The sequence below is a fragment of the Megalops cyprinoides genome, chromosome 10 (assembly GCF_013368585.1).
Source record: "Megalops cyprinoides isolate fMegCyp1 chromosome 10, fMegCyp1.pri, whole genome shotgun sequence".
NCBI lineage: Eukaryota > Metazoa > Chordata > Actinopteri > Elopiformes > Megalopidae > Megalops > Megalops cyprinoides.
Window position 1 is genome coordinate 20721954 of NC_050592.1, and position 27621 is coordinate 20749574.

Genomic DNA, 27621 nt, shown 5'->3' on the forward strand with positions numbered 1-27621 from the left:
CTAAAAAGAGGAATGAAGCTTGAATAAATGAAATATTTCAGAGCATGAGAGATAGGGGATTGTTACTGAGCAGGTACCGTAAATAAGAAAGCCCTTGGAATAATGGGGGTTGGAGAGGATGACCCAGCAGTACCATAGATTACCCTTGCAATTTGACTCCTGTGCATTGGTACCATGATGGACAGGCAAAAATTTTATATTTGATGTATAAATGTAATATAATGATTTAAATGTTGGAATTTTCCTGCAATGAGGTGGATAAATAAGTAAAAGTGGAAAAAAATGTCCTAGCTATTAAACAGTAATTGAAGGTCTGAACACACAGAATTTTATTATTTAGAAAGAGAAAAAATAAAGCATTTCTGCAACAAAGTCCCCACATTAAAAATTACGTGTAAGTAATATTGTTTCGCTTTCTTCAACATCTTTGAAAAAGATTTAAGTATAGCTGTAGACAGAACATAAATGATATCATATCAATTCTGTGCGAATAGTCTGCAGAAACATTATCATTTCGCTCACGCTCAGCTCTCCATCAGTACTTTCACAAGCCTGACACAGGACTTAGTCAAGATCATTAATCTCTTCTTTAAAGAGGACTTGTGACCTTTTGAAATAATCACATGAAACCATGCATGTAGCACGCACCTTCATTACAAAAGCCTCCCTTCGGAATCTGGCTATTTATGGAAATGAGTTCCAGTTCCAGCTGTTACCAAAGTCCAGCTGCTTTAATTCTGTCTTGAATGCACTGCTACTTTGTGAATCTACAAACCTAATAAAGAGTCCATCAAATTCAGGAGAGAGTATGGAAGTCTTTGTGCTGCATGCTGATGGCTTTTTTTATCTTCTGAAATGCAGGAGTTTATAAAAGCCAGGAAGCAAGGCTGATGCTCTTTGTGTACCATGCAACTGCAGCATCTCACATCGTGTTAAGCAGGATTAAAGACCAGACGTGGTCCATGGATGGTTTTGTAAGTAACCAGCAGCATAGACCAATACCATGCTGACTGATGCAATTTGAAATTGTTTGCAGTGTGTTCCTTTCCGTGAGGTTGGTGTGCAGAATTGCTGTTTTACAGAGGAGGGTGATAAGAGGAACTGCAACATGTTGTGCTGCTACCCACTACCCGCTACTACCCACTTGATGTCCTCTCAGTTTGACAGAACATATGCAATATCAGAGGGGAAGACCAGCAACAATGCCCCAGTTGCTATTGTGCATGTTATTTAAGTGATCTTTGAAAAGACTAGAAGGATGTGTACAAGTCTGTAGGTGAAAAGTGTACTGTAATGAAAGAAAATGTCTTGTAGGAAAGGTTTCCAATTTAGGTAAACACTGGTCATATTGCTAAGCATTTAAATGTGGCATTTAATGTGTTACTTAAAAATGTACACAGAGGTTTAATCCCAATCGAGCCATCAGCCTACAATAACTGTGAGGCCTACAGCAGTGGAACAAATTGGCGGAAACAGATGGGGGCACATATGTGTTTCAAGGCTTCATACAAGGTAAAGACAGGGGCTCCCGAGTGGCTCAGTCAGTAAAAGCATTCGTTCTGAGTGTAGACTGAATGCGACGGTCCGGGTTCAAGCCCGACCGTGTCACTAGCCGACAGTGACCAGGGATAGGGGTGGGTATGTCAGCAGGGGCTTCGGTCCCATTAGCAACAGCAACCCCTGCTGGTCGATTGGGCGCCTGTGGTCCACGTGCCAAAGCTGCATATGAAATGTCTTCCTCCGACTCATCTCTGTGCTAGCTTAGCTTGTTGATCGCAGTGCGAAAAGAAGCAGCGGCTGACATCACATGTCTCGGAGGACGGCACGTGCTTGTCCACGCTCCTCTGGATTGACAGTGGGGGTTGTGTAATGGGACCGAATGATAACAATTTGGACATTCCAGAATTCGGGGAAATGGAGAAAATGGAAAAAGAGAAAAAAATACAGGGTAAAGACTATGACCAGTGTGATCACTATGTGGTGGAAAATTCACCTAGATTAGTTTATTGTCTCAGCTTGCCTTACGTGCCTGTGCCAAGTTGAAATGTAACCTCACCTGAAAATACCAGATTTATCCTGAGCGAGATATAATGCAGGAAGCACCTTTGATTTTCAGAACAGGGCAAAAGAGACTACTGCAGTAGTCTCTTACATAGAGAGGAAGTTCTGTAACCAAAGGGGAAATTGCAGAAGGCAATGCGTTAGTCTAGACTAATATGTAGAACATATGGATACACAACAGCAGTATTACTCTAAACACCTTGCAACAAATTGCTGGCTGGGTGTAAGGGAGGGTAGGTCATCAGTGTTTCCTTCTCTCCCTGCTCTTATGCACCTTGCAATTTGTCACTCTGTTAGTTGCTCAGATAATGTCAATGTCACCCACCCTCCCAGCTGTGTTCACTTCACTATGGTGCACTGTGGGACTTGTAGTCCAAAAAATAACTGTTTGCTCCATGCAACTGTAGCAGACAATTGAATTCATCTTGCTTCAGCACTCTTACATGAATGTAGAGCTGATGTGGTGAGAGAGCTCTAATGTAAACTTGGCTGTTCTAAATAGGTTTGCATAAAGGGGAAAAACATTAAAAACTTACATAGAGGGATGTCCAGATTGTTCATTTAGGGGGATCCTCTAAACACAGGTAAATCATAATTGATGGAAAAGTTGTTAAAGTTCTGTTTTGTTTTTGTTTTCTAATTTTAATCTCTCCCACAGAGACATGAGAGAGACATAATCAGATCAGTTTTTATCTATTTATCTTTAGTCTAGAGCCTCTCTTATCCACTGCTTACTGAGAATGTCAGAGGGTTCGATAAACATAGTCTGAGCTTGAAAACATCTGTTTCTGGTGTCTTCCCTAGGTTTCAGCAGAACCAGATGGGGGCACCTATGTGTTTCAAGGCTTCATACAGGGTAAAGACTACGGCCAATTCGGACTGCAGAGAATAGGTGCGTGTGATCACTATGTGGTGGAAAACGTCATAATTCTCCAAGATTAGTTTATTGTCTCAGCTTGCCTTACCTGCCTGTGCCGAGTTGAAATGTACCTTCATCTGAAAATACCAGATTTATCCTGAGCGAGATATCATGCAGCAAGCACCTTTGATTTTCAGAACGGGGCAAAAGAGACTACTGCAGTAGTCTCTTACATAGAGAGGAAGTTCTGTAACCAAAGGTAGAGGAAATTGCAGAAGGCAATGTGTTAGTCTAGTCTAAAATATTGAGCTTATAATGGTCATCATTTCTGTTAATGATTGCAAAGATAATAACAAAATGCTTTGTGACAATCTGATTATAAGTGGTGCCAAACAAAAATTGATAGATTGTTGATGATGATGTTGAAGATTACACAGTCAATGATATCAGTAAATTTGTAGATTGGATGATATATTCTGATGTTTGATTTGGTTGTAGCACTCTTAACAATGATAAGTAATTAGTATGTTCCCCTTTGCTGTAATGATGTATTTGTATTGAACCCCCTCCCAGGTCTGAACGTGTCACAGAGCGATAACTCCTCCAGTACTCCCTCTGGTACCAGCAGTGCCTCTGTTGCCATAGCAATCCTTGTGCCTTTTCTTGCCCTGATATCTGCAGGCTTTGGGTTTTATCTCTATAAACAGCGGTATGTATACAGCACCTTTCATACCTCTCATTATGTGCTGAGGTATTATTTTTGGCAGAGTTCTCCCTGAAAAAGCAACATTTCCTCAAGCCTACAGCATCCTTCTTTGGTGATATGTATATGTGCATGCATAAACATACAATGTTACTGCAAAGCTGTCTCTTCTGTACAGTAGCATTTATAAGCGTTGATTGCCAGTCATGCGTACAGAGGAACAAACTGAAAATGTACAGAATAGCTGCCTCAACGGATTTTCTCTAAGTTGCTTTCAAATATACCCACAGCAATCGAATGCGAGGATACTAGAATTATAATGGTAGATTTTTTTTCCAGTATACTGTGGGTTGTTGTTTTAGGGTGTTCAACAATTGATAAAAATGGTTGACATTTGCAGCTGCATATTACTTCCTTAAATCACTGTTCCAGCAGGGGGTGTAACGTGTATGTACCACAGGGGTGTAACGTGGCCTAGCAGACCATAGCCTGTGCTTGTCCAAATACATGGAACTGAACACTTTTTTTTTTCAACAAAACAATTGATCTGTCTGCAAAAACTGATCGTCTTAGTCATAAAGGATAGATAGACCATGTTGGAATTATACAGTTCTGATGGGTGTATGTGCATGCTGGCAACTATATGGCAACTAGTACTAGATGAAAACTGTGTTTCACATCTCTAGGGTGAAATGGGAAATTTCTTTTCATGTGTACAATTTACTTTGCAGGACCACACCTAAGATGCAGTATTCAGGCTGTTCGGCGCATGAGAATAACAACGGCCAGGCGGCCTTCGAAAACCCCATGTACAACACCAACACAAAATCCATTGAAGGAAAAGCCGTTAGATTTGACCCAAATCTCAACACCGTGTGCACAATGGTTTAAGGAAGTCAGTAAAATGGACATGATCATTCAATTTTTTTCTAACGCTTTGCCAAACTAGAAGTTGTCAAGCTTCTGACTCAAGAAGATGCACGTCCATTGATATTTTAAAGCACACTTTTCAGGAACCAATGAATGATGTGCATCAGAAAGACATCGGAAACCGAATTCAGCCGATACCAGTGTTGACTGACGAAAACCCATCTTCACAACCAGAGTGGAGTGTTCATCCCGTACCTTATATGCACTCTGAGAGTGCTTTTTAAAAAAAAAAAAACTAAATCTGTAAATCTACTTGCATATATATGAGGAGCATTCACCACCTATATTTTTATGCCATATATCTATAATATATAAATACATACGTTGGATGGGTGTGGTTTATAGAGCCGTTTCAGATATGCCTTTCAGTTCGGAGAGCAGTTAAAATCCTGTTACAGCGAGCCCATTTCCTTTCATTCATTTGTTTCACTCCTGTCCCACGCACACACACACACACACACACACACACACACAAGCAGTGCTTCATTATGCTTCATCAACTTCCCACAAAAGCTTACTTTAATTAAAAAAAAAAAAGACTTTGAAGCTTCCTAAGTGGTACAGGAAGCTAAAGCGTTTGTTCCAATCACAGGCTGAGCTGTATCATGTCTTCAGCCCGCAATGAGCCACTAGTGGCAATGTACCAGTTTCTCCTCTGTGACAGCCTCTAATGGCTGGTGACGTGGCAAAGGAGGAGGTGCAAAGTCCCTTAGTGATGTCCAATCCAGGTGATGTCCAATAGGGGAGACAGTGGGACTTAAAGTGTGAAAAATAGTCATTGGCATCAACTGAGTGTCTCAGAGGATTTCACTCGGCTCAATTCAGCAGTCCCACCAGGTGTGCAAAGAGTCAAGCCTAGTATACAATTGGCAATTACAAAACTGAGGGGGGAAAGCCTACATATATAGTCTCATAGTCTATAGTTTTCTTTGTTAGTCTTTAATTTTTGTTGTCCCATGTCTTTAAGTACATTAGTCCATCAACTCCAATACTGTGAACATATGGTATCATGTACCCATTCAGAAATTATCCAGTGCAACTAACAGAGCTTAAAGGATACATTGTACTCTAGGCCTAAGCACTAAAGACCTTTTTCATGCAGGAATTGCTGTAGTTTGTTATCCTTTAAATTTAGCTGTCTGTACACCATATTAGAGGACATGTTTAAACATCAGTAACATATCATTTGCGAACTGAATTCAGATTTATCTACTCTGATATCTCCCCATTCACAATTTCTATGAGGCTTTTTAAGTTCATTTATTTCAGAACTGTTATTATACCTCATAAATATATTTTGGTAATTACTGTCACATCTCATTTTCAAAATTGAACCTTTCATTATGTTACATAAAACATTGATCCCATTAACATGCATGCAGACATTTCTGATTTACTTTTTATTATCAGTGTCTCCTAAAGAAAAATCCTAAGGCATGTAATTCATCACAGTGCCTTTTGCATCACCCCTCAGCAGATTTACATTGTGTTTAATAAGACACCAGAAATTGAAGATACGCTTGATTGCCCTGAGAACATGACGATTATAGACTAATGGTGACACAATGAATCACAAAAGTGTCATAAAGAAATGAATCTTCAATAAGCTTAATTAATTTTAATTTTTACACAACTGGACATTTGAAAAAAAGAAAAATTAAACATGTTTAAATTATTCCTTTATCGTCCAAATCATTGTCATAACTGTTATTACCATCCGTTATTGTCATAAGGATATTTTTACACAAAGCCTACCAAAAATCACTTAATCCAGCGCTGCTACTTCTTCTGTCACTGCTTTAACTGTTTGGATATTTGTACAGTTGTATTATACAACTGCTTTCACTTCAACAGGTAGTTTGTGTTTTCAGCATTCATTCCTTGCTGTCCTGTTAATGACCGCAATAAATGCAAACACCCACGATTGCTTTCTATCAGAGTAGAATTCTATCTGCCGCACAACTGGGTACTCCTCCTATATTAAAGCATTTCAAACTAAATAAAGCTATTTAAAAAAAAACACACACACATTTTTGTAAAGAAATATATTTTTATTACAAGATAATTTGTAAAATGTATAAATCTGTTGTGTAAATTTTAAAAATATTAAAAAGTATTGCTTTTTTAATATGATCTCTTGTCATTATTTATAATTTAAGTATCAAATGGAACTTCAGTCAATATAATAGCATTAATCAATACATCTTGATCTTCTCCATGTCTTGTTATTAACAAACTGGGGTGCATGTCACAATACTGAATGTTTATTCTGAACTACATTTCAAGGTATATTAACATGGCCAGATATTTACACCTTATTAATGTCTTATTGATACGTGATGTATTCACATATTAATCTGGCTTTTTTGTAAAAATGTATTTTCAGGAACATTAGCTCCACATATATGATTTTGTCTGTGAGTACATAAGATTCATATTGTAATAATCTTGTTTATGATGGGATGTCAGGGAACATGTTGTCTAACACATTGTAAAAGTAGGAACTGCCTATTTATATTGTGTATATATATATATATATATATATATATATATATATATATATATATATATATATATGAATATATATATATGAAAACCACTCTTCTATTTGCTTCTATTGTGCCTATGCTTATAATGTAGTATTTCCTCTGTTTCACATAGTGATGGCTGGGGTTACGGATATCTATGGGAACCAATCCCAGCTGTCATTATGCTCATGGGGAGCCCTGTAATAGGCTGTAAGTTACCTATACATGCATAGCAAGGGATAGCATAACAATGAATAGCAATGAGAAAAGCTTACATAAAAATGCATTGAGTTTGGATATATTTCTGAAGAAATATCTTTGAGATGCATTCTGGAAAATCTACAAAAAAGATGCAAAGGGAACATTTTGTAAAGCTTATCACCTCAGCTGGCTACAGCATGTCCACCTCACTGGCTATCGAATGGAAATGTTGCGATGAACTGATGCCTTTTTTGTGTAATCCCAATGTTATTATTTCCACTGTTTTCCAGGAGTCTCTCTACCGCCTTTTCCTAGGGTCTGGAAATAATTTTGTAGTTTTTTTCCTAGTTGGCCCCGGGTGTTTTGTTTTTTTTTTTTTAATTCCCTCTGGAAAATGCACTATACTACTTGTACAGCACTTCGTGACAATCTCAATTGTGAAAATGCCCTATAGCAAATAGATTTTGATTGATTGATTAATTATAGATAAACAGACATTCATCTTACTTCAGACTACAATAATACACACTAATTAACAGGAACAGGAATGAGAAGATTGGCAGAAGGGATATGGAAATTTATATACTGCACAACATGGTATATAGAATAAGAGAACAGAGGGCTACTGAATTATTCATGTTTATCAGGATAAGGTGTCAATTTTTAAAATGGAAATTGAATTTATGGAACAAACTAGGTCATGCAAAGTATATATCTGCTTCTATAATACATTTTACTAACATGTTTTTTAACACATTTTAATAATATACCATTAAAATAACTGCAGAATGTCATACTTTGTAGAGAGATCACAGTGTTCTGTGATTTTTTTCCGACTCCGACCGAAAACAATTGATGCACGAAATAATAGTCAATTACTTGCACTCAGTGTGTACTTGACAAGTGTACATGGTGTTTTTAAGAATCCATTGTCCTTTTTTTACAATATTAATGATGACAATAACTTCGTTTGACAATGGCAGGAAAGTGAAATGTCATACAAACGCTTACAGCAACCCGTTAGAGTGTCTCAATCACCCCAGCACTCAGTCCCGGGGAGACGAGAGGTTATCTGAGGTGGGCAGATCCTATCTGGCAGTGTGCGGGGAGCAGCGATGCAGAAATGAACCTCGTCGACCTGCGAGTCAAGATCTGGCACAGACGTCGGTGAGCAATGCCTCACGGCTGTGTGGAGATGCAATTGACTTGGCCCCTGGCCGCCCGCGAGTGAAAACGGCTCTTTGTCCTTGCCTGTTAGTCCTGGCCTCACCTTGCAAGGAGCACAAAGACCCAGCGGTGCCCTTGTTTCCCAACGAAGCAATCCTGGAGCCCTTCCAACCTGCACCATTTGTCATCACACACACCTCATCTCCTAAATGGGGTGAAACATCTCTTCTAGAGGGCTGACTGACACTGCTGATCTGATCTGTTTATACTGGCGGGCCGTTACCTAAATTTCTCTTTTCTGCGTTATTTGGAATTAATGTACCAATTAAAAATAAAAACACACAGATGGATGTGTACTTATTCGTTCCCTTCACCCACAAAGGAAAGATAGGCAGGGACAAATATGTCTGAAAGAAGAAACATCTTGGAGAATATTGATGCTCTATCAGGACTCAAGACAAAAGATGAAAGATGAAATTTTAAGGATCAAACAAACTGTGGGACTGAGGCGCGGGGGGCACTTCGAACTACACAGTGTTTCAGAAGCAGCTCTGAGAACGCTGACAGCATCCATTATTGATAAGAAATGGTGACGAATGGGGACGGTTTCGCAGTTCTGTACGGTGACAGGAATGCAAACACAAATGCAAAGATCAAATGAAGCATGGGAGTGTAAAGAGAAAGAGGAGACAACTGGCAATCACTCGGATATGAAAGGCATGAAAATGGAAAGAATTTACAGCAACCGGAGGAGGAGGAACTAATTTCTCACTTTGTAATGAAAGTATTTGAAGAGAAAATAAGAGAAACAGAAGAGGAACAAACCTTAGATTTGAGAGGACAGAAGGAGGGGAACAGTTATCTCCATCTGATAATGCATCTTGAAGCAACTACTGTGTCTGACAGTGCAGTGTGCAGCTGTGCATGACAAGTCCTGCATTCCTCAGCTCTATAAAAGCACACTGGAAAATACAGTGACACAGTGTACAAATATGCAGGTTAATGCTTCTTCACCGTTCTTATTTAAAGTATCTATTATTTGTCATGCTAACTAGACAAAGTACAAAAGTACAGTACGTTACATTAGGAAAACTGATGAAAGTGATAAATGTTATATATGTCATTTAATTAAAAATAGTTTACTCAGCTTAATGCATCTATGCCTCCAGATAATACAACTATTTGTCAACTACTAAAAACCACTTTCAAAATGAAGATTTTATGTTTTATGATAATGCATTGTTCAGTTTTAAGGCACTGCCAGCTTGATTTTTCCCTCTTTCATGGACTTTAAAATATGAAATACACCAGCATCAATTTTTCTTGCTGCATAAACTTTTGTCACACTGTGTGTCACAAATTTTGTACGTAACTTCAACTGTCATTTAGACACCCAAAATACTTGGGTGTCTAAATACCCAAGATGACCTGGCTGTCTCTACTGAAACACTTACAGAAATATTTCAAGGTTGGCATTTTATCAACTCTGAAATATTGCCAAAATTTGGCCGCTCTAATCCATGCATTTATTACATCTCAAGTGCACTACTGTAATTTCCTTTTATCACGATGCTCGAATGCCACTTTAAATCCCCTGCAACCTGTTCAAAATGCTGCTGCTAGAATCTCGATGAGAACAAAAAAGAGAGTGAGAAAAAAACTGACCATACTACATTGATTCTAGCATCGCTTCACTGGCTACCGGTAAAATACCGGATTGATTTCAAATTGCTGCTCCTAACTTATAAGGCTTAAATGGGCTTGAGTCTGCATATTTGCAAGATCTCTGCGCATCCCTCTTAGATTGTTGCGTTCACAAGAAGCTGGCTGTCTGGTAGTTCCAAAAATAGAGAAAACTAAATCTGGTGGTAGAGCTTGCTCACACAGAGCTCTTCAATTATGGAACAGCCTACCAAATTTTGTCTGGGAGTCGGTCACAATCTCAATTCTGAAGTCTTGATTAAAAAACTATCTTTATATCTTTATAGTAGGACTTATAGTCAAACTGAGAACTGAGGAGGAGGGTGGCTCTTGGCTATGGAAAATTTCTGCTGCTACGAATTGTGGGATTGAAAGGAAGCATTCTTAAAACTAAAAATCCACCTACCCCGACACCCCCCAAACATAAATTTGATATTGATTTACATGCAAGGACTGTGTCCTGTAAGTATAGAACCTGACTTAACCCCTTTTCTCCAGCCTGTCTGTCACCTTAATGAGCCAGAGCTTTTCATGAGAGTGAACAAAGAAAAGCTTTTACTGCCAAAATAAAATCACTCCCTAAATCACTTTAAGCCATCAAGAATCATGTAGAAATAAGAGAGCATTGTTATATTTTCAATGTTTAGATACTGAATGAAAAGCTAGCCTTGCTCTCACCAAGCCATCATCTATTGATGGAATATTTGAAGGATTTATGAGTGTTATATCTTGTATTAGTTCTAGCTTTTCTTGTGATTACAATTTCCTGGGGCAAATATAGACTTGTTTGAGGTGGTATGTTTGCTACTGTAACATACCTGCATCTCAGAACATAGAACCATGTCAAGAATTGTTAGTTAAAATAGTACTCATAGCAAATGTGTGTGTTATTACTTCAATTTCAGTCAAGCTGTTCTCAATAATGTTTTCAATATTTGTTCATGCAATTTTAATAAGTTCAGTATTTACAGATAAATGTGAGGCATAACAGGTTAGCCTACTAAAGCCAGGTGTTGTTTTAGTTTGTTTTAAGCAAGAAGACTTCAGAGGTTGTACATTCCCAGCTAAACATGATTGCTCATACAGATTCACCCCAGACAACTACCAAGTGTCTGAATGGGTGTTTTGAAGCAGAACATCAATCATGTGGATGCAGTGAGATTTTTACTTGTGCTTGCTCTCCTGTATTCATTTGACCATAATTACCTTTTTTGGATTTATAGAGGCAAAAAAGATTAGTTGACAACTATACCAACGTTTATCAAACTCCTGAACCGTTTTAAGGATATTTTGTTCTCTCTGTTGCAGAATGGACATTAATTTCATATAACTTAAAGCTATTTTCACCATTCCAAAACTCCACCAACCAAGCATGATTAATGCTGGATTGTGAAATGATGAATTGTGAAAGACATGGTTTGTGTCTCCTACTGTTTTGTGTTAGTGAGATGAAACATGCTGAATGCAACAGCAGCTTGGCTTGTGAAAGGGGACTGTGTGTGCTAAAACAACAGCATCCTTCTGGGGAATACACAATCCAGCAGCATCCCATGGTGAAAGCAACCCATTGTTTATAGACTGTGTGATTTATACTGTATTGGTGGGAAGTGGAACATTAACTAGGTCTCTTAAAACACTTGTGACACCTGAACACATAAAAAAACACATTCTCAGTAGAAATGTATTTTCACAAGTTGTAGTCAAGCTCCAAAAAATGTACAAGCACTTCGTTTCAAATGAATCTTCTTGCTACTTCATCATTTGTGTGCAGACGACACACAACAGATATTCTGATTCCATTAAGTCTGTGTTGCTGAAACCTATAATAGACCTTATATATGTTGTTCCATAAAATGTTTCACTTTCGGGATCCAAAACTGTCAGTGTGCCAATTAGCCAGGAATTACATTCACTCAAGCACAGTACAGCACTGAGTGTGCTATACTGTGTAGTCTTTTGAACTCATCCTCATCCTCATTATCATCACCTTAACTACTGCACTTTCAACCATCCACTGCTGTAGGATTGGGCTCAAAAACCCGATGTAGCGTTTTGGTGAAATGTTGCATTTTCTTTGGCTCGATGCCTGTGTCAGAGAGGCACAGAATGCTACATCTAAATTTCAGCTGAATTGTTTGACATGCAAAACAATGCTGCTCCTGCCTTTTGCAAAGGTCCCACTTTCTATTTCAGAACAGAGAGAGTAAATGAATGTTGTGTACTTCTGATAAGACAGCATGGGAATTTATCCAGAATCGTTGCCCAGGCCTTTTCTGTTTCTTCAGGTGTCGTTGATGTTACAGTTACTGCCTTGGTCTAAGCACTCTGTTGAGAAACTCTTGGCACTACAGTGCCTGCCTCATGCCAAGACCAGCCATGTTCTTCACTCCATCTTTCTGTTACCTGCTGCGTTATCAGGGGAAGTGAATGGAGCCGGTTCACTGCATTTTTTTTTAAATCATTCAAATGCAGCATTATCTCAAATGTTCTCAGCTGTAAGAAGTTATGGGTAAAACGGGCTTAAAAAAATATTAACTACAAGGAGTTGTTTTTTTTTTTCTCTGCAGGGACATGTCCATACATAACAACATTTTGGCAAATGCTGGCTGGCTGTGTTTATTGCTAGGGCTTCAAAGGAATAAATTAAATTCCCTAAAGCCCCCTTTTACCACCAAATCTAAATTTTGTAACAGCATTGTGTTCAGCTTTGATCAAAACCCCAGGTTATTCTTGGAGCTTTAGACAAATTGATGTTTGGAAGCACTACACGTTTACAAATAGATGTGTGAGGAGGAAAAGTTTATTCACTCACTACATTTCAGACTAGGGGTCTGTTAAGTAAAGTGCTGGTGACACAAAATGGAGTATCTTGAATCTTGCCAAACCAGTATATCTGTCTTGTATTAGACACACAACACATACTCTTCCATCTACTTTCAGAAACCTGCAGAAAAACAAATTTACAGAAAAGGCAGTAACCTCCACTAACACCAAAATAAAACTACGAGACCCTCCTCTGTACTCAAAACAGAGTTTTATAAGTTAATAGCTGAAAGTCCCTAAACAGCTTAACACTTAATTTTGATTGCGTCAGATCGAGCGTAGTTATTAAATTGCCATTTTTATGCCACAAACAAGTTCAAAAATAATATGTAAAATTACATGCTGGTAAGACAGTTAAATCTGCATGAGTTTAGTTATTGGTGGCAACAGGACATCCATATCCTGCAATCATAATGTTTCTAAGCGTACTCTTTATAACATGCATGTGTCTGCTTGTAACAAAATAGATGCGTCATCTAGTTGATTGTGAGCTCACAATCCGCGTTTCACCCTCGACTGAATAACATGTTCTTCATCTACACGTTATACACGAATACTTACAACCTCCACTTATGTTTCAGTGAGTGGTACGTGAAATTAATTCAAATTTCTGTCTATCCGTCAATGCTGAATAGTAGTACGCAAGCTCTACGTTTACAATGTATTGGCTGAGTTAGACATTCAGAAGGCAAGCGCTTATTTCGCATCCAGATTTATGCACACACTGCTGGCAGAAATGCTGACTTCTAAAAAAAAAGTGAGGGAAGGAAGTAAAATCAAAATGCACGTATCCGAAAAATACTGACTGCTAATAAACTACCCTGGCTTAAGTTTTTGTTCCTGCTCAACACTGTTCTTGCCCGTTTCACTAGTAATACGGGTTTCAACTCTGCACGGATTTCGTCATCTACAAATCCTGTCAGACATTAGATAATAACATAAAATTGTGTTTTGGCAACACATATTTGTGAATCATTTGGTCACAGTGCTTCAGGAAGCGTACAGTATTAGTATTAGGCTGGGCTCCTTTGAAGTGTCAGCGTCTCCTACTTCACTGCATCGGTGGGTTTAAAGTTCTGGATTCGGGCCGTGTGAAGATGTACCTCGAAAGACTGAATGTAAATCTGTCTCCCTTTGATGGAGGAAAATTACACATGAAACGATTTCTTTTGAAGTGTAGATGTGTCCCGTCGTACGGTCCATGTCCCGCGTCACTCAGTGCGTTACAGGAACGCGCATTCCCCCTGCAGTGAGATAGTATAACGTCTGTTCTTTGTGAAAGAATCAAACGGATTTTTTTCTGTGCATTTCTCTGACGATTTATTTTAGACTCTATCTTTTCAACGCGTACGCAGGCTCAATGCGTAATGATTACGACTGTCACTGGTGAGGCACAATTAGGCCGATTTGATTTCATCTATACAGTATGACTATCATTGACTCTCAAACATGCAATAATTCAGGTCGATAATCATTCTAACTGAATGTGAAACTCATCTGTTCCCTTTGAATAAGGGAAATAATCTGCCGTGTTTTAAATTTATGTAAGTATAGATCAACATCAGAAAATAGGCTATACATAGAATATGTTATGTTTAGCTCTGTGTTCTGATTTATAACCTTAACTCAACATTTCGTGACTGTAAGCACCATCTTAAACATAATAAATTACATACCTCTTGATAAAATTTCTGATGTGATTATCTACTCCAAAGGTGTAACGCACTTTCACTTCAACAGAGAACACGCTCTCTTGTCACTGAATTAATGTGATTGTCGATGACATAGTCTTTTCAAGATGCAAAGCCATTTATTAACATATTAATTCCTCGGAATGCTGGGGGCCATAAATGTCAATGTTAGCTATTTTTTCCTGTTCTGTCAATGTCACGTCGGTACGCATATCGACGTCCACCCTCTCGAAATCGTGTCAGCATTTGCAATGTTTTAGCACCACCTAGTGGGGCACTTCCTGTTTATGGTACTGTGGAATACACGAATGAATTGCTATAAGAAAAACAACATATTATGTTTGATTGTAGACAAGCGTCCATGTCATCATCTGACTCCACCATATACTCATCATCTGACTCCACCATAAACCTAACGAACATTTTAAAGGGCATTAACGATAGAAAACCATACACAGATAATATTCCCTAGCTACATTCCATGTGTTTTTTGACACTGCTTGCTAATAATCCAGATTAATCATATTATTCTCCCTTATCCTTCACCCACAGATGAAACAAAATCAGGCACGACAAGTGGCTTTAATGGTGACATTTGAATCATTCTATAAGTGGCTTCATTTTTCTTTTTTCATGCTAAAGTAATGCAGTTGCTTCATATTATTTATCCTATTTCAGATCGTTTCAATTTGTCTCTCTCTCACACACCTGTCTGAATAATTTCATAGGTTATGTAGTTCTACTGCGTAATGGGATGGTTTTAGACGGTTTACCCTGATCATGTTCCACTTTATTTGTTACTCTGGTCTACATTTGTAACTCTCTTATCCTGGTTTCCTTTTATCAGTTCTGTATCATCCCATCATTGGCACCAAATTAAGATAATACCAAGTAGCACGATTTCTCATAGCAATAAATTAATTTGGACTGAACGTGGTTGATTGCAATCACGTCTTGCGCTATGCTAATAAAAACAGTCTGACGGAGTTGTCAGGAGCACTGTATCAGGTCCAGCATTAGAATATCCGGATCCTGTATGGATATGGACTTGTAACCAATAGCTTGCAAGTTTAATTTGCCAAAATATGCACAGCTGAAGTAACCCTGAGAAAGGATATATATACATTAACAGGACACATAAACTGACTCCATATCTACTATGGTTACCTCTTCTGCTGAACACTGTACTCCCTCCCCGTAGCAGGCTTGGGTGAGCTGACTGTATGGACTCCACATGGACTCTGTAAAATGTAAGTTAACTGTGTAGCACACAACACAGACATCTGAACATGAAAAGAGATGACTTTAGTAAGCAGTGTGGTTTCCATTTATTAATGTAGAGCAAAATAACCCTTAAAGCCTGCAACATACTCAACACAGATATTTGTTCTCATCAAATGTTTTCTGACATGACATTGTTGTTCATGTATAGTTCTCATACTTCTGACGTACTACTTTGTATTTTGTATTCAAAGAAGAATACTCCACATCCACTAGAGGGTGGGTATGTGAACTCACGCATGAGACAACACCATCTTAGTTTCTTCCACAAGTTTCTCTTCCATGCTAGCTACAGAAGAACTGTAATCAATGCCAGTGCTGTTCTTTTCTCTTCTTCTACCAGGACTGAGTCGGTGCAGAATGGTCTCTAGCATAAATCATCAATTATTACGTTACTGTCACCATATGGCATGCCAGGAGCAGCTGTGTGGGTGGAGTACACGCACACATTTTGACAAGCGCGCAGCGCTCATGAGCTTCGCGGCTACCTCCCAGGGCAGTGCACCATGACAACAAAGCATGTTAGAGCTGATAAAGTAGCAGACTTTAGGCAGAGCCTGGGTGGGTATACTGCTACGTGGATTCAATGTCGTCAGTGCCGGTACAAGGTTCTTGTCACTATCGTTGAACAGAAATCCAAATTCTCACACTGGGCTACGCCACAGAGGCAAAGCATTCTCCCCACAATCACTCTGTGAGACAGCCACACCAACACTCACTGTCACACAGGAGACCCATGTGAATTCTTTCAGGTCCGTCTTTTAATCACATCATATGTTCATTACATACACTGTGGAGCAGACGTGCATTATTCATTCCCCTTCCTTCTCTTTGCATCCCACATCTACATTCAATACACACATGCAATCTGAGTCAGCCCAGTAACAATGCAAGCACAGGTCGCCTGTGCCACTGAGGTAAGTACACTAACCCACTCACCTGCCGTTCTTCATTGCAGACATAATGATCTGGTAGAAAATCAAAGTAAAAGTTAAAACATTTTGGACTTAACAAAAATAAATCTTTTAAACCATGATCAGTAGAAATTTAATTGACGTGTAAGATTTTTAGAACAGATAATTTTACCGTGTTCATCTCCACAATTGAATTCATAGTTACTTTTCTCTGCTTGTCACTGGACTAAAATAGCAGTTTGATCCAGGAAGTGTCAATGTCCCCCAAGAAACAATTTATTGTTGAATATTGTTGAATTGAACCGTGGGCTGTTTCTGATCTTTAGGAATTTGCTGTAAGTGCATATGAATGATCTTAGCTTGAAGCAGGTAAATACTGTAAATCAAAAATCCACTACATCTAGTCAATGTAGGAACATGTCCATAGGACCATAACAACACAGTGAGGTCTGAAGTTCTAAAGCACAGGGTAAATAAACGTTTCAGCATTTGCTGCAGTATCAAAATAAATAGGGCCATAAGTTATGCTTTACCTGTTACCTGTAAGCATGTTCTCATACCACCAGTTGCCTCTGTACCCTTTATAGTGAAAGACATTTGCCAGGTGATCGTGTTATTATGTGTGAGAAAATAGTATAAATTCAAATGAAAACTTTATTAAGACAGCTTCTTACAATACATTTTCCAAAACAACATAAGGAAAATCAATCTAAGGAACCCTAAACAGTATTTATCTGTGGCGCTACACCACTATGACTTGAATTAATTTGTAATGCACAATTTGAAGCATAAGATTTGGTCCTGCATGTAAAACCACCAACAGAGATAGAGAAATAATTTACATATTTTTAAAACAAAACCCTTTCAAATGGTGCAACGAGAACAGAAGTTCTGAAGCAGGAACCTGAAGGAAAGCATTTCTTACTTTAATTTGTCACCCTTTTATCTTATTATTGTGTATTTTATGTTAATGTATTTTTAGATTTAATAAAGACATTCCTGGATGTAGACCTACCTTTAGAGGAAATGCATCTTTGGTCACCTCGAGTGTGTCTTTTTTGATGGAGGGGGTGGGGGGAGGCGTTTACTTATACAACATATCCAATGTAAAATAAGCAGGGAATACATTATATACAGAGCAAACATTTGCCAATTTCCATAAAAATTAAATGCAGAATGTGATACTAGATTTGGAAATATGAACATAGTGACAGACAAATCCTGATCTCAGTATTTTGTAAAATGTAGTACACTCTCTAAATCGGAAGCTGAAAGTAAAATACCAAATAGCAATATGTAATATTTGTTGGACATGTAAATGAATTCCAGGGGTTTTCCTACTGTAGGTTATTTCAGGGATTAAAGGTAAGTGTGAATAGTTAAGTGTGAATAGATTTTTTTTATGTTTAAAGTCAAACTCAAAATATCCATGCTTGCTAGCCATGTGCCAGGCCTGGCTTGTTCAAATAGCCTTTTATATTGTATATCTGGTGAGAGATGCCTACCGTGTACTGCTTGAGCAGATGGAATATCTGTTGCTTTTGATAGCTTAGTTTTTGTGCATACATTATCTCAGTTTAGAATATAGTTTTCATCAGACCTGTTGTCAGGCAGAAGACAGCCCTAAGTAATGATGCTGCAAAGTTTCTGAATGATTTATGAGGAAATCAAAGCCAGCACACAAAGGAGTGTACTTCTCTAAAGTATTTACAACCAAGTATAACCAAAGAAAGAGAAGCATGTTAATCAACAGACGATACTCAACTTTTAATATGGTATAGGTCTTGTAGAATACATACTTTAAGACACTGACAAATATCTGTGATTGGTATGCATCATGAATTGTCAAAATGTGAATACTGTGAAAAGGGAAGGTTGGTCTTATAGGCTATTACGCACAATAATATTATGTAGGTGTTTTATGAATATCTTTGAGGATAATTGCATAGCAGTATGTGTATGGTATGACAGTTATTGCTATATGCTTCTATTTTAACAGTTTTTTAGGTTGGTGCTCTTTGGTGCTTTTATGTACCTTCATTTTTGTTCATATCACTCCTTTGATATTCTGTTCTCTGTATCTTGCCACAGTGGCAGTGTAAGCTGCTCCTGATAAGAGATCCCAAAAATGAATAAAAACAATAATACTTGTTCATACAATGTCGTGTGTGTGTCGTGTTAGTAGGAGTTCCATCCCGCATGACTCATGTTTGAATAGCTATCTTATCAATGTTTAACAGAAGCCACTCACATAATTCTCAGTCATGTGATCAATGCGCTCAAACAGTATCACATACAGGAGGGAACAGCACGGTGTTCACTGGTCAGTGCGCTTTTGAATTACAGATAAAGAAAAAAGGCATTGTATTCGGCTTTATATCTCCCTCCCACAAGGTAAGTGTTTTTTTTTTCAGTCAAAATCAACAGCTGCAAATCAGTAGTTACTTGTAAGACAAGTCACAGGGGTGTTGTTACATGTTCACTCCCTGACAGGAAGTTAAAAAATTAAAATGTGTGGTAGGGACTGTTTGACTTGACAAATAGCTCATATGTGAAACACTTTATACATTATAAATGGTTATACATTCAGTTTAATTGGAAATGTCGTCCATATTCTCTGTGGCTGAGAACTCAGCCTTGTTTCTGAGGTAATAGCCTGATAAAAGGAAGACTTTGGCCTGCAGGAAGTGGAGCGGTAGACCGCTGTGGCAGGTACAGTAATGAATAAAACTGACAGAAGAATGAATTTCATTTATACTCATTTGTTTTCCATGTTCTGAGGCTTTTTGGTTCAGCATTAGATGCAAGGACCTCATCTTTGAGGATGATTCTCTTTTGTGTTCCTCAGTATGCTGTGTAGCGGCAGTCATTTTTGAGGCCTTTCCTTTTGTGGTGATCATTCTTCCTTCTCATAAAGGAAACAGAGTCCACATCAGTGTAACATGGAGAAGAACAACCTGAGTGGTCTACAGTTCCCTCCCCCCTACAACCCACAGCACAATTCCCAGTTTCCTGCCCCTGCTCCTGGATTTCACATTGGCCAGGGGAACATTGCTGTGGTTAGCCCCGCCAGTGACTGTAACAATATGGGACAATTTATGGACCAACAGTCCAAGTACCCTGCCCCTACTCCTGGATTCCTCACTGGCCAGGGGAACATCGCCGTGGTTATGCCCGCTGGTGATTGTAACAACGCGGGACAACCTGGGGACCAACACTCCAGTGCTCCTCCTCCCTACATCGAGGGCTTTCAGGACCAGGAGGTCAGTCATTTCTCTGACACAGCTATCAGGAGAGGTGAGCGACCTGGGATTGAACTCTGTTTAATGCTAATCTGAAAGTAAATACAATTAATGACTCCTCAAGTTAACAATGTGATGCTGCAATTAAAATGACTTATTTCAAATTCCATCCCCACATTATTATTATTATAAAGGAGTAAACATGTTCATTTGTCATTTGCCCTTGTCCTAAGTCACTTACAGAACATTGCAGAATACAAATAGAAATTAACAATGTACGCTATCTTATACAATTACCTATTGGCGATAAAGAAAGCTATTATCTAGTCAAATCAATGTACAAATCTTAATATCATGATCATAATCATAAAACATCGTTAACTGGAAACTGTGAGTCTTATGTGAAAACATGAGATGCTCAGTAAACATTATGACTTTTCAAAATGTAGCAAATAGTCACTCTTTTATTGGGAAAAAATACTGAAGGGGTGTTTGATCCATGTAAATGCAGTTTATTATCCTCCTCTCAGCAATACACCATTAGTAATTTCAGGTTCCCCAGCAACACTCTCCTTGGACCCAAACCAAATGTGAAATGAGACAGGCAAACAGCCTGCTTAAAAGTGTGCAGTTTGTACTGTTTCACTATTTCAGAAAATTTAAATGTTGTATTTATCATCTGCATTTTCACTGGAGTGTACTGGGTAGCTTGGCAATCTACATTTGAACTTCACCTCATTCTTGGCACAGTGGTTTACCTGCAGGAGAATGTGCAATAGCTCTGTAGCTGACATAGTTGAGAAGTAAGAAATGTTGGTGTGAAATTGTGATTAACACTGTAGTAAAGTCATTACACTGATATGAATTTGCAAACATTGTGGCATTTAAAAGGGTAATAAATAATTTCACAGCTCCTTGACTTGTTACTAGAAGGGAGATGAAATGACTTGAGCAGCATATAAAGCTTTTAGAAGCCCGTTGGGGGGGTCACCTCAATGAAAAAAGTTGCTGTGATGGTGTCAGTACAGATAGAACAATGGAAGTAATAAATAATTGATTTTAGTACATCATTGCATCATTAACATTATGATTCAGCCAATAACAGAATTGACAATATTGCCAATATCCTTCAGGCTTTGTTAGAAAGGTCTACTTGACGTTGATGGTTCAGCTCTTGGCCACTGTTGGAATCATCTGTGCATTTCTGTACTGGTAAGTGTATTTCTGCATGGGTCAAGTGGTATTCAAGCGCCAAGCTAAACCGCTCAACGTTTTCCACAAAAATGTTTTACATTGTACGTGTCATGGTAATTAGTGCCAGATAATGACAGATGGGACAACCATGTTCACATTTCAAATATTTAGTGGCTTTTTATAATCTCATTAAGCACCAGTGCAATTCATTGAGAATATATTATATGTAAGTGAGCTCAAAATGATTCTCTTATTTGGATTGCATGATTCGTAAAGGCAGAGTGTTCAAACAAAGTTAATACAAGAAAGATTCTCTCCCAATGTTAAACTGCTATATGTGGTTGATTATTATGTCAGTAATTCTTATTAAACAGACTAGATTGTAAATACATATTTATACTCCTGTATGTGCATTAGGATAGGACTATAACTGAGAAACACTGTTGAATGATTTCCACTGGTGGGTTGGTTTGTTGTCAATTTTACAATTTACTCCTTCACACTCCATATTCAAGTTCAATATCTTTCAGAAAGAGGTCTGATGATTTGGAAGTGTGATGTCACCTCTGTTCTTCCACCTCAGGAATGAGCTCAAGAAATGGGCTATACAGACATCCTGGTTCACCTACACAATGATGTAAGTACCACTAAAAGCTTTTTAGGTGATCTCCATCTCTATTTGTCTAACTTCAAGTATTAAGTGTAATCGAAAAGAGGGATCTAATGTGTTTCTAATTTACTTTTTGAGCAGGGGAATCACACTGGCTCTCATCATAGTGCTCTCTTGCTGTGACAATGTGCGGCGGAAGGTCCCACTCAATTTCATTTTCCTGGGATTGTTTGTAAGTATCAAAACTTTGGTCACCATCAATAATTTTTGTTTCACACACAAACACACACACAAACACACACACAAAGTGAAGCTACTCAAGGTTAATGAACTGGAATACCAGGCACCACCACAACATGCTTAATCACTGTCAGATAGTTACCTCTTCTTCCAGTAATCTAGAACCAAGCCTTAACCATGGCTACATATTGCAGACTATTTACTATGACAATCTATTTACATTTACCCAGTTAGTAATGCTTTTTGAGCTGTCCTGCCTTCTGCCCTTAGCTTGCTGCCAGTCAGGAGCTGTTAGTTACACACAAAAAAAATGTCTGCTAAATGTTACACTGCTTTGGCATGTTTATTTTAATACAGAATAAATTTGTGGTTTTTATTCCAGTTCACAGGTTTTCTTGACTGAAACATGGAACAGTAGTTGGACAATAAAACTAGTTTAGGCAATTGAAATATTAAAATAACCAAACAAAATTGTCGAAGGTGCAGTGCTGAACCAAAAATTATTCGCTATTATGGAATGAATAAAGTGGTATGCAGCCAGTATCAACAGGGATCCCTCTATAATTTGTGACAAACACCTGTTTAAGTACATTTAACTTGCAAAGCAGCAGTCTCTCTCCTCATGTTTTTCTGGTTTCCTATCAAGGTAATTCTAACAATACACCTACCTACAGGCAGCACGAACAAATCTTATCTGTGCCAATAAAGTGAAAGACAACACTACCGGTAGTAACTTAAAAGTTGACAAGTTATAACTTGCATATAGCATCTGTGGCTATCTTGTTAGGCAGCTTCTCTACAAGTTTCTATCAGTTTTTTTTTCACAAATCTTTCATAGCTGCATAATTTGAGGAGTAAAAGGAACTACATAGTTTGAGGATTTGGTTTTTAAATAAAGTGAGAGAGGAGCAGAGAGAGGCATCTGCTTCATTGTAAAGTGTGTAGTTATAATAGGCTGCAGTTGAATGAGCATCAGAACTTTCAACTGCTGTTGATGATGTAGAGGTGAAGGATGGCAGTTGTAAGACTTGTAGGAAATACTGGCAAATTGCTTGCTAATTATTACTGAGAAAATAATGATGCTTTATGAAATAAGACATTCGTCAATTAGGCTGCAACCTTTATTTTGTCATAGATATTTTAATGATCCCCCATCCTTGGTCAGATAATCTGACTGACAAATTCAACCTCTCTGAACTCAACTGGACCAAAGCTGGGGAAGAGCATTAGCTACATTAGGTTTTCTTCCTTCTTTGTATGACAAACAATAGCAGGTGATTGAGCAGAGAGTTGTTCCATTATAGGATGTCAATGGGGAGATGTCTGTGGATGATGATTAGTTAATCTATTCAGGAAATAGATAAATGTGGATAAGCAGTAAGCAAGTTATGTTACAAGTAAGGCTATATACAGCACAAACTTAGCCAGACAGCCATATGATGAACGCTAGATGAACAGACCACCACACCTCTACATCTATACTGTCTGGAATAAACCAATAGGACATATATTCTGTTTCTGTCTTACCTACTCTAACCATCATTTCCTTCTTCCTCCATGCAGACCATAGCGGAAGGCCTTATGCTAGGCTCAGTCACTGTGTGAGTATATTCCTAAAACTTTTCACTGTAGGCTTTTTGGTAGAGGACAACTGTCATTACATCAGTCTTGATTCAACTGGCATAGATTGAACAACCACCAGAAATTAGGAACCCAAAACAGAGAGAAAAAACCTTGGTGAGCTAGTGATTTTGATGCATTTCATAGAACAAAGATTTAGTTCTGTCATGTGCTAATTAATAAAAGTGTTGATGAGAACATTTGGGGAACTGGTTTGATTTCATCTGCTATTGCTTTTGAGGTAAATATAGCATGGTAGTGGAAATAATTTCTTTGTTTCTCAGATTCTATGAGGCTGATGCTGTTCTCTGGGCTGTGGGTGCCACAGCTCTGGTGTCCTTTGCTCTGAGCGTGTTTGCTATGCAGTCAAAAGTGAGTGTCTTCTTTCAAACTGTTTTTACAAGGCATGGGAGAGGGAGTGTCGGCTTGTAACCAGAGAGCAGCAGGCTCGAATCCCAACCTCAACGGGATTGCTGTATTTCAGAGAAAACGACTAATATCAAGTTCCATAAATTGATAATACATAAAATTGACTTTTAAATTTATTTTGCCTATTTAGAAAAAAGTTATTACCCACACAAAATTACCCAATATGATACATACATATCACCACAGCAACAACAACATAAAGCCAGAATAACAGTGCAGACATCAAGTTGAAATAAAAGCCTGCAACAGTAAAAAGTACTAAACTTAGCAATTATCCTTGAAAGCAACATAATTATATCATACTGAAGTGAGAGCAGAGCCAAATAATGGTCTTCACACGGAACTATATACTGCCATAGTTCCAATGACTAATGACTTTAAATAGCTGTATTACACAATATCAGAATCAACTCAGAGGTGGATTGATCAATGCTGGGTGATAGATGTAGGACATGTCCAAGTTCTGGGAACAAAGGTGAAGTACAAATGCCACCCTGCCAGCTGTTCCTCTAACCTGCCATTTAGATGATTAGATCAGGGATCTAATCAGGGACAGGAGTACTGAAATGTTAAGGTAATAAATTCTGCATTATATTGCCTGGTACCTAAAACATTACTTTGTCATGCTCATGGCAATTTTAGTGGGACTTCACCACTTGCAGCGGTGTCATGTGGGTGATTGGTTGGACGCTCGTATCATTTGGACTGCTCTGTGCAATTTTACGGACACAGGTGAGCAACCGTACATGCAAATGCAAGGGTTATGAACATGAACTCTAATAGACAGATAAAGCATAATTGCAGTTTGTGTGATTATTTCATTCTTAGTGTTTAGACTTATTGGCCTTTACTGCTCCAGAAACACAATTAACTTAACATCCTTTTTGTTCCTTTACCAGTATCTGTACATTGTTTATGCCTCCTTGGGGACTTTGGTCTTTTCTATTGTAAGTACTACATCTTTATTATGATTATTGTTAATATCCTCTTATAAATAAATACGAAGCATGGCTCTTTGAAGTCTGTGTTTTATTTCAATTAATACCGCACTGTCTCTTTATTCCTGCAACAAAATTAATTTCATAGTTATCTCCAAGAGCTGTAATATTATTTTTAGTGTAAATAAAATGGTGAAGCCATGTGATACATGATGATAGCACAAAAGCTTCTATAATCCCGTTGGATTTACCTTTTATCCATAAACAGCTATTTGATTTACGATTTGTTTAAGCAAAGTTCATAGAATACAGTGCTTATTCAGTTTAATAATCATAATATTCCTATGTCCTTTTGTACCTCTCATCCTTCAGTATCTGGTGATGGACACACAACTTATGCTGGGTGGAAAGCACAAATACAGCATCAGTCCAGAGGAGTACATCTTTGCGGCTCTCAACCTGTACCTGGACGTCATCACACTTTTCCTGCTAATACTCCAGTTAATTGGACTGAGCCGCTAGTGCTGCACTATTTGCCCTTCACCCTCAGTTCTGATTCATTCCCTTTACTATCATGTCTAATTTCAGTACTTTAGACATGTACCTTTACAGTCAGCTCTGATTCAAATACAGTTGAATACATTCACACTTAGCTCTGATTCCTGTATTGCCTTTTCACCCAGCTCTGATTCCTGTATCACATTTACACTCAGCTCTGATTCACATACTAAACTTACACTCAGGTTATACTCCTGTACTGCCTTTACACCCAACTCTCTTTGCTGCACTACCTTTCCATCAAGCAGATACCTGTTTCTGGTAGCTTTGTTTATTAACCAAAATTACTGTGAGGGTTACTAAGTTTTGGTACATATTCTTAATAATGTTCTACAGAAATATGACGATACCTCTTAAAAGAAACTTTCATGTGAAGGCAAACTAATGAATCATGTAGAGGAAATAAATCTGCTGATACAGCCTTAATAATCAGTTTTATGCCAGCTTTAGTTCACAGTTTCAATATTCTAGTGTCATATTATTATGTTTTGGTTATAAAGAACTTATGAATGTCTAATTGCTATTTTAACTTGATTACTTGATTGAAAAAGAGATACATTTAACTTGCACCCATACAAAAAAATAATATATTGAGAATATAATTTAGAGAATATGTTTTTGTCTCAATCAGTATATTTAAAATATGTTGCCAAATTATTGCCATTTTAGTATATTGCAATATATTTTGTAAAATATTATATTTTGAATGTATTTGCAATGTAATCATGGACCAACACATTTTTCAGGTTATGACAATATATTTCATTATTGTATGGGCAGCAATGTTGTAAAGCTTGAAGTGCTTTATAGAGACTTGCATATTACAAAATTTTAATTTCATATTTATAGTCATTGTCACTAATGTACATCTTTGCCTATTAAAATGACAATGAATACATGTCTCCACCTTTGAAATTGAATTTATTCGGTCTATAGCCTATTATAATTTTTAGTGGGTGAACTGGTGTGCTTCAACATAAAATGTTTTGATCATGATTTAAATAAAATGCATTTTACCAACTGTAATATGTTAGGAATCTAACCATTAAATATAACATTTGATATTATTACAATTCATCAACTTTAAGATAATGAATCCATCATTATTATTAAGGACTAGTCTCTAGCTTTAATACATTAATTTAGTTTAATAATACATTTATTTTATTTTGTGCTTTTCTAAAAATCAAACACACATTACACAGTCATATTCAAACCAAAAGATGAACAAGCAAACACGTGACAAAAGAATACAATGGACAGTTGCCAAGGAAACTCATATAAACACAGCTAGCAGAGACAAAGGAGCAAACCATAATGAGTAACAAAAGAGGTGATAACAGGAGACAAGCAAATATCGGAGGATGTCGGTAGAAAAAGGGAGAGTATGTCAAGGACAGACAGAGGGGCACTGGGATGCAGGGGGCAGAGGCAGGGACATGCCAGCTAGGAGCTGGGTGACAGAGTGTTATCTAAGTAGCTTACTCACTGTGGAGAACAGGGTTCTAGGATTACTGTTTGAAATATTGATGAAATTAGGGAAACAGGAGGATCTGTCAGTACTGAAATCATCTCTGTACATATGCAGATTATGTTCATTGGTTTGAGCACAAACTGTGAGCCTAGTCTTCCTCATCGTTTGTTCAAAGTCATGGCGAGACTTTTTCAGTGAGCGGATCATCATTGACTGGGAGTAAAGGAGACATGTTTAGGTTTAACAGAGGCAAAAATATTTAGGGAGTCAGACAGAGCAGAGATGAACTGCAGCAAGCACCTCGGGTAAGATAGAAGCATGCTGTAGGGGTATAGCTTTGCATATTTGCTTCAGTGAAACTGAGAGGGTTGACAGATTGAATTTTTTGAAAACTGATAACTGTCGATATACTGGGATAAAGGTGAGGGTAGACTGTGTCAGATGATCTTCTGATCAG

The 27621-nt window shown here is 37.9% G+C and overlaps 2 protein-coding genes across 3 annotated transcripts in view; both read left to right on the forward strand.

Moving 5' to 3' along the window:
• Positions 1-5773, forward strand: part of LOC118785020 (CUB and sushi domain-containing protein 3-like) — a 241715-nt gene extending 235942 nt beyond the window's left edge. Inside the window, exons 67-70 of the mRNA XM_036539546.1 lie at positions 862-974; positions 2866-2953; positions 3494-3629; positions 4355-5773. Coding sequence (XP_036395439.1) covers positions 862-974; positions 2866-2953; positions 3494-3629; positions 4355-4514 — 497 coding nt within the window. The 3' untranslated portion in view covers positions 4515-5773. The remainder of the gene's footprint in view (positions 1-861; positions 975-2865; positions 2954-3493; positions 3630-4354) is intronic.
• A 13370-nt stretch (positions 5774-19143) lies between these two features.
• Positions 19144-26254, forward strand: zgc:110410 (uncharacterized protein LOC553618 homolog). 2 transcript variants are annotated; one of them, XM_036539667.1, is made up of 10 exons: positions 19144-19253; positions 19777-20156; positions 21235-21313; positions 21879-21932; positions 22044-22137; positions 23709-23746; positions 24050-24137; positions 24837-24926; positions 25094-25141; positions 25505-26254. In XM_036539667.1, exons 2-10 carry the CDS (start codon positions 19802-19804, stop codon positions 25652-25654), a joined length of 996 nt encoding a protein of 331 aa, XP_036395560.1. In that variant the 5' UTR covers positions 19144-19253; positions 19777-19801; the 3' UTR covers positions 25655-26254. The 2 variants fall into 2 exon arrangements, with proteins under 2 accessions (XP_036395560.1, XP_036395561.1); XM_036539668.1 differs by having other exon boundaries at positions 22047-22137.
• The last annotated feature ends 1367 nt before the right edge of the window (positions 26255-27621 follow it).

Bases quoted from the DNA above. Each gene is read 5' to 3' on its own strand.
- zgc:110410 (XM_036539667.1), top strand. From the start codon at position 19,802: ATGGAGAAGAACAACCTGAGTGGTCTACAGTTCCCTCCCCCCTACAAC. The intron at 22,138-23,708 runs GTAAGTATCAAA...TCCTCCATGCAG, and splicing joins TCATTTTCCTGGGATTGTTT to ACCATAGCGGAAGGCCTTAT. The intron at 25,142-25,504 runs GTAAGTACTACA...CTCATCCTTCAG, and splicing joins GGACTTTGGTCTTTTCTATT to TATCTGGTGATGGACACACA.